Consider the following 10,452-nt stretch of genomic DNA (forward strand, 5'->3'; position numbering starts at 1 on the left):
GTGAGAAAAACAAGCTCCATAGCCATGTGCTACAGGCCAGAGCTGACCAAACTTCACACCTAACACAGTAATATCGAGGTAAACAGAAGGGCTGGTGAGGAGGTGGGTGGCAGGCAAGAGATAGGAAGGAAATAGGTGGTTACTCAGGGTTGCACTGAAGTGACAACGTGGACTTAGAGCCACCCCAGGCCAAAATGGGCCAGTTTCTGAAAATAATTGGTGGTTTCATGCAGGGGATAAAAAAACAAACAAACAAAAAAACACAAAACAACTATGAATGCTTGGAGCTTGTTCAAATCTGTCAGAGTGAAAAAGATCCAAAAGAAAACACAGCTAGGAATAGTTGATTAAGTTCTGTAAACACTGGATGGAATCAATGTATCAACTCGTTTATTTTCCAGAAGTGACTGAATTTGTTCTTTACAGCTGACTTGCGCCGTATCCATGTCATACCATACCTACATTTGCTTAATGATAAAAAGACAATGTCAAACCGCTTAATAAATGTAACATTTCCATAGCAACCGGCAATAAAATACTGTGTTCGAAGGGTCACTGTAACAGAGGACTGTGCACCACCCACTTTGGGGAGCACCGCTCACACTTGGCCATGAAGGCATAACCGGGAGTGGCCCAAGGCAGTGCACGTGCTTGCCTAGCTACCCCTATGCTTTTAAGTGCACAGTGCTTTAAAGGAAGAGAATGATTCTGCATGGAGCCAGAAAAAATGGAATAAAGCAGTACAGTCGGCCAGCCCAAAGTGGCATTTTTTCTCGTTGTCACCCACACAGAGCTGTACTGGGGCATGCTGTCTGGATGACACAGGTGTTGTCTCTCTTGATGGGGGGGAACAAACTTCAATTTTTTTTTTTTTTAAACTTAGGAGTAGGACCGTATGTTTTGTCCACTGGGAAACCTGAGACAGTGAGATAAGGAACCATCAATAAATCAGTCAGGACAAATGTGCATGAAGCAAGGCTATCCTTGGGAAGCCGACATCTAGGCTCACCCGACATACTAGTATTTGAGATCTTTCTACCAGAATACAGCAAAGGACTCACTCATCTCTGCTGCTGAGTCATACTGGCCTCCAAGGCAAGAATGGGCTTTCTGACACATCATTCAACCTTGGTCTCCAGAAGGAAGGATCAGGGCAAGTCAATCTTACCTGGCACATGAGGCCAAGGTTAATGAAAAGACATTTCCTAAAAGTGTTTTTAGTTCAAGACTGACACAATTGCCTGAGGCTACAAAGCAGCTTTAAAGCTTCACTAGCAGGAAACACAGGAGACACACTTGGGAGATACTGTTCACGAAAGAGCATCAGACCCAAATTACAGCACTCAAGTATCTGGTCTGGCTCTGAACTTAGCTAGGTTATTCAATTTCATGGGGACACCTGGGTGGCTCAGTCGGTTAAGCGTCTGCCTTCGGCTCAGGTCAGGATCCCAGGGTCCTGGAATCACACCCCGCATCGGGCTCCCTGCTCGGCGGGAGGCCTGCTTCTCCCTCTCCCGCTCCCCCTGCTTGTGTTCCCTCTCTCTGACAAATAAATAAAATCTTAAAAAAAAAAAAAAAGTTATTCAACTTTATGGACCTATAGAATCAGAAGGCTGGTCTAAAATGGCATGAAATGTCCCACCCAAGGAGCAATTTTCCCCACCAGGAATATCCAGAGATGAGGAGGACTGAAATAAAAGGCCACCTCGGGGAGAACCTCCAAACTTAACTACTTTGGTTGAGCAATGGCCCAAGTCTCCTGCGCTACAGGGACTGTCTGCAATGTGTACAGAGAGTTGGGATCTGCCATGTATTTGTTAGCTTTTAAACATTCACCTAATCTCATTCCTAGCTAGTGGGTTAAGTCTGTTTGTTTCAAAATACAATTTGTATCATAATTCAAATATGAGCTCCCATTTGACTTTATCAGAAACAACATCCTGATGTTTTTCTGTCCATACTGACACGTGTTCATTTTTAAGGCTTTGATGTCAAAATCCAAATTCCTGTGAGCTTTCCATAATTCTCTGCGTGTTGTGCTTGTGGGGCTTGAGCTTCTTCCTTTTCTCTCAATCCTGACTTAACTTTCTCAGTCAGTGCACTGGGCAGGGTTTGGTGGTGGTTGGAATCCTGCCATGGATCTTTTGTAACCACCTATTTCTATCCGTCTGGTGACTGTGATATAATCCATAAAAGTCTAGAGATAGACACCATCTGGACACATGGCTGCAAGAGATGAAAGAGGATTAGAGATGGCCTTTAAGGTTAAAAAAAAGGACTTTCTACTACTTCCTTGGTTTTTCATTGTCTCATAACTTTGCACCCTCACTGCCCACCCACATTTTGGTTCCAAATGAATGAATGAGAGACTCTCATATGGTCAGGAGACATCAAGCTTGTTCTGACCCCAGGAGCCTTACCTATGTGCCATTTGCTACTCTGGGACATGGTGGCCTCACAATGACCAAGATGTGACAGAGAGAATAGGTCTGGTTGGGACTCAGAACAAAACCGGGGACAGAGAGCAATGCCTCTGCACCTTTGGCGTGCAGCAGAATCAGGAAGAGCTGGTGAACAACACAGACACCTACGCCGAGATTCTGAGTCAGCTAACTCTGGGACGAGGCCTAGACATCTGCACTTTTAATAAGCACACCCCCACCTTACCCCTTATAGTCTCACCCAGGCAGCGTTCCATCTTCAGCTTTGAGAAACGCATAAAGCAATGACAAAGCCTTACCTGTGGAGCAGAAAAATCACACACACATCACCCACACCGCGGGCACGCTCCCCCACCACACTCACCTCTCAACAGCAACTCCTGGCCAGGAAAGAGCTAAGTAAACCTGTCTACGTCTGACCATGCGCGAACATTCATTTCTAACAGCCACCCTCACTCGAGCTTTTCTGCTCAGAGTCCACACGCCATCTCTTCACATGTACGGTCAAAAAAAGCAACATCTCTGAACTCATGGCTGGTTTTCAAGGTATGCAATTATTTTATTTCCTTGGCCTGACAGCACAAACTTCATTACACAAGAATCTGCAGCTGAGAGAACAGACACAGATTTCTCCCACAGGAAGGACCCTTTTCATTAGCAGAGATGAACTGAAATGTCATGTCTGAGTGCGATGCCTGCTCCCCACGCCCGCCCACAAAATCCCCAAAGTGAAAATAATCAGAATCCATAGAATCCCCATGAAGTATTAAGTCATCCCCTCAAACCTGTTTAACTAGCAGCTGCAGTACATGAAAACCTAAGTCAGGAGGCAGCTGGTCATCCATCACTTAGCAGATCTGTGTGCCTGGGACCGAAGGGGCAGCAACAGGGAGCAAGAATCCTGGCTGAGTGGGAGGCGCAGACAATCTGTCTCACCTCGTACCTGCCCCTTCCGTATATAAGACATCTCCGTCCCTACACGTGGAGCAAAGTTTGGGAAGTGCTGGAGGAGTGGTTTTATAGCCCGTAATTGGAAACGGTTGTGGCTCACTGAAGTCCCACGTAGGTGTGGGATAAGGGGCACCAGAGAGAGAGCAGGTTAGACAGAGATGCTCGGCTTAGTCAATTCCAGTTTAATGCTACCAAAACTATCTTCAAAACCACACCATCCCTCATGCCTGGCCCCTGTCTTCTTCCAGTGGTGAGAGAGCTCCATCTCAATGTCGGCCTGATGTCAACCAGCACCACTGGGTGGCGCTGTGATGTCTCGGGATGCATGTGGGATTATGACAGGGATGGGGAGGAGTGGAGATAGGCCGGGGTCACAATGCTTTAATTACAATGGGCTTCCTTTGGTCCCTAGGAATGAAAAGCCAGAAAGTAGTCCTAAAACACCCTCATCCCCTCCCTTTCCCTACCTGTCTTGTGCAAACGTCAAAAATAGAATCTCTGCCCGAAGAGGAAAGAGAGCAGGAAGTTACTGGTGGTCCACAATCATCTCTGGCCCCAACTTGCCCGCCTCCTGCCTCTTCCGTGAAGTCACACAAAAACCAATTCACAGAAATGTTGTGAAATTAAATCGTCTTCATTCCTCTATCAAAGCCAATCCAACGCCTCTGTCCTGACATACTTTCTCCCTGGGCTGAGGAAGCAGCAGAAAATATCAATTGAGCGTGTGAAAATATGATGACGGTGTGTGCAGTGTAGTGTTTCCAGATGTCTTCCCCTTCTGTCTCCTCCACGGTGGGAGCCCTCCCTCTCTTTCCCCAAGTCCCACACACACCCCTCCCCCTACCCCGAGTCCAGGTGCTCCCATCTGCTGGGCTTCCAACACTCACTTCCCATAGACACTCTCGTCACTGTAGGCCACATACAGAAAATAGTCTTCCTCATGGTTGTCCTGAGGGAAGAGACAAGAGGAAAACATCACATTCATTATCTTCAGGATTCTGAGCCTCACACAAGGTAGGTAGGTATGCAAGGCATCATGAGCCTCCACTGAGAAAAGAATAAAGAAGTGACAGGAATTCAACTTTTGAGTTCACAAAAAATCTTCAAAGAGAACATCCACACATATAGATAACCAGGGATAAGAACATGACCCTTAAAAAAGCTCATTCTAGCAAGAGGAACACACATACAAAAAATAACATATACTACAATATCCACTAGCAGGGATTATAGGCTATGGAATAAAAATGAGATTAAGAGATTGTTAGAAGAAGTGTGCACAACTCACAGGGCACAATAAGAAGGCAATACCGTGTGAAATCCTTTAAGGAATAATGCAACCATAAAACTGGGTGACACAGCATGAGCAAGTCCTTTACAAGAGTTTTCTCATTAGATCCTGACAGTTTACCAATTAAACCAAATGAAGTCAGGAAATTACTCTCTCCAACTGAGTTTATCAATTAAGACAAATGAATCAATTGAAAGGCTTTACCTTGTAAATTTAAATTGCATTCTACTTGGAATTTGCAATCAGAAACAATTTCTTGCTGTTTCAATAAAGACAATCCAAGATTAGAACCCTAGAAGGCAAAACTGAGAATTCAAGAAGAATGACTCTAGTAAGCTGCTCAATCCCTAGAGGCCGAGTGACATTTTAACTGCCCAGAGCCTTACACTGGGACGTGTAAGGGGATACAGGGAAGTAACACCTCTTGCCCCACTTCCCAGGTGTGTTATCAACAGACCCCGGAACAAAGGCTAGAGAACACGAGACCGCACGGTGTTGTTGTGACCAGGACACTTACCTCATACAGCTGGCCCATGGTAGCGCTAGTGGGAGGGATAGTGTTGTTGACAAAGAAGAACAAGGCGTCCTCGGGCCTCAGGTGGATCCTCTTCCGGATTAGGAAGTAGAACTGGCCAACTGGATAAAGGAAGGTTTTAGAAAAGGAAGACGATTAGGAAAAACAAGGCAGGGGGCGGGGGGAAGACCCAGAAAACAAAACAGAACGAAACAAAACCTCTACTGCACCTGCGCCCGTTAAAGTACCAGCTTTAGATAAAATCTCAGCAGAGCCAAATACTGTCCTATAGCTTTAGAAATAGAATGTGCAACTCAAAGAAGCCTCCATATTCCCTGACATGCCACTGAGAAGCTTATTCTTCAATCCTTTCCCACTTTACTCAATTTTCAGACATACTGTTAGCATCCCCACTCAAAGCTTTGAGGACGACTTTGAGGGAATCCTATGTACATCCAGACCAAAATACTCTCTAATTGTTGTCTAAATGGCATCTGAAATGCACTTCCATCCCCATTCCCACCTTATGACAAACACGTGACGGGGAGAGGTCTACTGGACTCCAGTAATCTCAGCATGGTCGCTCATCCCAAAGTCTGGGCAGTAAGTGGGGTTCAACGCTGCACCTTCTACCAAACATACTGAAAAAGTTCTAGAAGACTGATATTCAAATCTAACAACCCTGGGGCAAATACGTCTACAAAATCTTTGCAGTGTTTTCTGGATTCCTGGTTATTCCAGTAACGATCATTAAGGTGAACAATATATTCTTTGTAATCCCAAACAGTAACTACAAAACGTATTACCAAATATGAGGAGACAAAGTATTCAGCTGCGAATCTCTAAAACGTAATCTGCCCTCTGACTTTCCTTTTGGAATAAACTGATTATCACAATAACAAAGCAGATTCTAAGTAGTTTAAAACACAGACATCTGGCCATTGCTTTCAATGTTGTGCATTCTGCTGTGTCTAAATCACACAAGGCGTTGTGATGGGAAATGCATGAGGGAACTGGCAATGGAGAAGAACGGCTGAGTCACTCCGGTTTGCATTCCACCCCACCCCCACCCCCCCACCCCCCCACCCCCGCTCTCTGGAGAATCCCACCCACTTTCTTCAACTCTACTTCCTCTCAATCCCACAATCCCATGCACACAGGAGGTACGAAAGAGGCTCCAGGATGGGAAAGAGGGCCTGCGGAGGGAAAAAGCATTACCTGTGAGATCAGAGGGCACCAGGTACTTCCTCTTGTCCAGATCAGGCACCCTGGCCTTAGGAGCCTTCTCCACAATCACCTGGGAGGGAGGAAAGTGAGGATGAAAAATAAAGAATCTAATCTAGTATTTTTCCTTCCACATCCTACGGTTGCCCTATTTGAAGTGCATTTGTCTAGACCCATTAAAATGTTCCCATTTCTTATTCCCCTTTACCTCTTACAAAACCTGTGGGAACATGGGCTTCCTGAGTAAGATTACAGTTCTCTTACTGCAACAAGAAGAGAATGGAGGGCATGCGACGAAAAGTAAAGAGAACCTTGAGTTTAGATAGTAATTACAAGTTACCTGTCAGGTATAGGATCTATACTTCCTTGTATTTAATGAGAGCATCAAGAGGACTGTGCATTGAGCAGGACTTGAGGCTTGAAGCTTTTAAATGAAAGGGAACACATTAAAATAGTGAAAAACATTATTTTGTGTTTCTGGAGAAAAAGCATCCTTAACCAGGAAGACCAGAGGGGCATGATCCCACTAAAAATTTAAAAATGAAAAATGGAGGAAAAAATGTGAATCAGAAATTTAAAAGAAAAAGTAGGAAGAGGTTCAGGGAGAGACCAGTGAAGGCCCAACAACGAGGATGGACAGGAGGCAGCAAGTTAATAAAATCAAAGGGAAAGACAGAGAGCCTAGCACTGTGTCTCAAAGGAACCCTGGGAGCTGCCAGCTCCCATCAGTCATAAGTGATGGAAACCACAAAAAGAGAGCAGAAAAAGAGGGCAATAAAACATACTGCAGATAAGATATCCAGACAGGACCGCAGGCTTTGGAGGAGGAACGGGGGGTGGGGGGGGGGGGTTGGGTAATCATTAAGGCCTTGGCTTACCAGAAAATACTTTAGGTTTCCAAGAATCCCAACTCTACTCGTGGGCCCTAGGTAGTAAGATGCTTTTCCTCTATGGTGCTCAGGTTTGTTTTTTTTTTTTGTGCAATGTGGCCCATATTCCACAGGGCCTTTTACAAAGTTTAAGCCTAGACAATCCCTTCCTCCCCGCAATGTTGCAGGTTTTCAATACATTGTAGCTATCAAGATACTTTAAGATCTCAAGAAACCCTCCCCTCTCTACGTATGACACATCTATTCTTCTGGATGGTAGCTAAGAGATAAGGTGGGGCCAAACTAAAATTGAGTTATGTGAGCAGTCAGGGTACTTGATTGCATTGGTAACACCAATGGTCCAGCTGGAAGGGGCTTCAGAAATCACTTACACCAACCCTTTTTTGTAAACTGGACACTTCAGGACATCAAGATTAAGGATCCTGCCCAGAACTAGAACAAAATCTCACAACTCAGAGAGCAGAGCTCTTCTTCCTGTGTCACAACTACAAAGGTCACAGGCTGAGCACCTGATGAGCAGTTGGGAGGCTTAGTTTCTGGTTAAAACCCAACTGGAGGAACCATGAGATCTGACTGATGGTTCTAACAGCTTACAAATTATCACAGAGGTAAAACATTTTTTCTTACATCAAACAATGAGCAGGAAAATAGGGAGGATGAGTTGAAATATTCTGGGTGAATGCATGTAAATGGCTGAAATGGGAAGGGCTTAGTTTTGAAGAAATACCTGGGAATTTTAACTAGATTTAGGAACAGGTACATTTCAGAGTTTGTGACTGAGGCAGAGCTACTGCAACAGAGCCTCAGACTTAGAGTTCTGAGTAAAAGGTAGTCACTGATGCTGTCTAGCATCATACGACCCTGACCTTTTGAAGGCCACGATGTTTTTTCTTGGTTTCCAATACCTAACAGTGTGAGGTACACAGTGCCTCCTTAATCGTTTAATAAAACTGTATTAGAAACTGAGAAACAATATGGCATGGAGGATCCAACAACCAGAGTTCGAATCTCAGCTCTGCCACACACCAGCCACAGGAAACCTTTAGGAATACTTCATTTCTCCGTGCTACATCTGTAAAACGGGATTATAATGGTGTGAGGATTAAGTGAATAAAGTCAGAGCATGTACAATACTGCCAGATACAGAGTAAACTATCAATCAATGAAAGTTGACATTTTTAAATATTCTAAGAAAGCAGGACTGCTATCAGCACAATTGGGGGAAACTTTTGAAGCAGTCACCCAAGGTCCAGAGACTAAACGCGTAATTTGCAAAGGATCATTAACTGGGTGAGTAACAGAGCTAGCTCTCCTTTTTAGCCGAACACCCTTGTGTGCAATTCCAGGTGAATGGAACAGCCCTAAGGTCTTCTTGCTTCCTTATGAAGGACTGCACGGGGTTTCTACTGCGGGCATAAAGCCCAAGATGCTTCCAGTAGCCGTAACACGATGAAAATTAGGTAAGGATTGAAGAGTCCCAGAGGGTACCTGCGGGTCAAGAACTGACACCAGATAATCACAATTACTTTACCTGTACATAATATGTAATGTTTATCCTAATATCCCTGCCTGAAGATAGCACAATCTGAAAGTCTCTGCTCTTCCATCTCCAAAACGCAAGGGTTGTTGTTCCCCCTACCACACTCAAAAGTCTTCTGCCTTCCAATCCAGCTGCGCAGCCTACATTACAGAAAAACCAGGCAAGTGGCGGGGGAGGGGGTGACGGAAAAAGCGCCCGGATGCAGAAAGCTACCTTAATGTTTCCTCTGTATCTTCTGACTGCAGGCACTAATTTTAACCACATAAACCAGCTTCCAAAACGGAAAGAAAAAGGCCTCACTCCTTCATCATTGTGTACAGGTACAATGTGATCGAGTAAGTACCGGTGGGAGACGCGCTGCATCCATAAATGCCCCTGGAGCCAAGAATGATGAGGCAATCGGGCTGTTGCGCAGAGAACGTGACCTTGTTTTCTGGGCCAGACCTGTCTTGTGGCGCCCCCTCCCCTCCCCCCCCCCAACACACACACGCTTTTCTACTTCTTATGGACTAAAGAAAGGATCCATTGGTTTCTGAACCCTTCCCTCCCAAACCCAATGTTACGAGGGCCAAAGTCGACTTAAGGGAGAAGCACCTAAAACAGAAATCGATGGACGCAAACCTCATTGCATCAAGTTATTTCCAGAACAATTTCCCTGGGATCTTAAAGGGAACAAATGTAGGGTCCCAACCTGATCCTTCTCTCACGAAAGGGCCACATTTTGAACACCTACACATCCTCTGAATACTGCTGAGTCACTCAAACGTAGGCTCCGCTCTAAAGATGCGGTCAGTTGTAAAGATGACGGGCCCTGGGGAGATGGGTTTTAAAAGATCTGCAGTGAGAACGTCCATTCCATTGGCTGTCCTAGCAGTGAAGGGCGTTCAGGGCTCAGTCATCATAGAGACCACCCTTCTTCGGTACCTAAGGGCAGCCATCACGACTCCCCCGTTTCCCCCCACCCCCGCTAACCCCCTTCCCTCCCCCTCCCCGTTCCCCATTACACTCACAGGGACCCTGTCCGGATATTTCTTCCGGATCTTTTCTCCTTCCTTTTTCCGATACTCAAAGGGATGGTCCTCCTTATACTGGAACTTCATGATGGACCGCAGGGTTTCTAAGATCCCCGGACGGGGCCTGCCTTCCTCGCTGATGGTTGCGTCTCTCCCGTCTCCCTTCCCTCTGCCAAATTTCAATAGGTATCAGAACCGCCCCAGAAATGTCAGCTCCCGTCGCAACGCAGCTTGGCAGAGCCTTCCGAAGGGATGTCGTGTCCCCTCCGACGCAGGACAGAGTGGATCGGGTAGAGAAATCCCAGCGGCTTTTCCCGAGAGCTGGAAGCACAAAAACAACACGGCAGCGCGTTGGTATTGTGACGTCATGACGTCCCGCCTCCCCACCCCGCCCCCCAGCGTTTGGACCGCTCCGGGTGGGGGGAAGGGCGGGACACGATCTATTTTTGAGGAGTTCTCTTTTAATCTAAACTTTCCTGAGCAGAGTTTGTTACAGACATGAAAATTTTTGACTTCGAATTTTATTGTGGCTGTGACATTAAAAATGGTTTGAATGCAAAAAATACGTTCTAAAGATATCTTCTTCCC

General features: G+C 45.6%; 1 protein-coding gene across 2 annotated transcripts; it reads right to left on the reverse strand.

Annotated features, from left to right (window-relative positions):
- Positions 1-332: 332 nt before the first annotated feature.
- GABARAPL1 (GABA type A receptor associated protein like 1) lies at positions 333-10,221 on the reverse strand. Of its 2 annotated transcripts, none has more exons than XM_027593777.2 (5): positions 9,862-10,221; positions 6,416-6,494; positions 5,201-5,319; positions 4,280-4,341; positions 333-2,226 (listed from the first exon to the last, which is right to left on the reverse strand). In XM_027593777.2, the coding sequence occupies exons 1-5, from the start codon at positions 9,949-9,951 to the stop codon at positions 2,094-2,096; spliced, it is 483 nt and encodes a 160-aa protein (XP_027449578.1). In that variant the 5' UTR covers positions 9,952-10,221; the 3' UTR covers positions 333-2,093. The 2 variants fall into 2 exon arrangements, with proteins under 2 accessions (XP_027449578.1, XP_027449580.1); XM_027593779.2 differs by lacking the exon at positions 333-2,226 and adding an exon at positions 2,977-4,083 and having other exon boundaries at positions 9,862-10,216.
- Between the last annotated feature and the right edge of the window lie 231 nt (positions 10,222-10,452).

Source organism: Zalophus californianus, chromosome 9, assembly GCF_009762305.2.
Source record: "Zalophus californianus isolate mZalCal1 chromosome 9, mZalCal1.pri.v2, whole genome shotgun sequence".
Lineage (NCBI taxonomy): Eukaryota > Metazoa > Chordata > Mammalia > Carnivora > Otariidae > Zalophus > Zalophus californianus.

What these genes read in the sequence shown, in the direction of transcription:
- GABARAPL1 (XM_027593777.2), bottom strand. Translation starts at nt 9,951, where the DNA reads ATGAAGTTCCAGTATAAGGAGGACCATCCCTTTGAGTATCGGAAAAAG. An exon ending in AATATCCGGACAGGGTCCCT is followed by an intron (nt 6,495 to 9,861) that starts GTGAGTGTAATG and finishes CCTCCCTCCCAG; the next exon opens with GTGATTGTGGAGAAGGCTCC. An exon ending in GGTGCCCTCTGATCTCACAG is followed by an intron (nt 5,320 to 6,415) that starts GTAATGCTTTTT and finishes TCCTTTATCCAG; the next exon opens with TTGGCCAGTTCTACTTCCTA.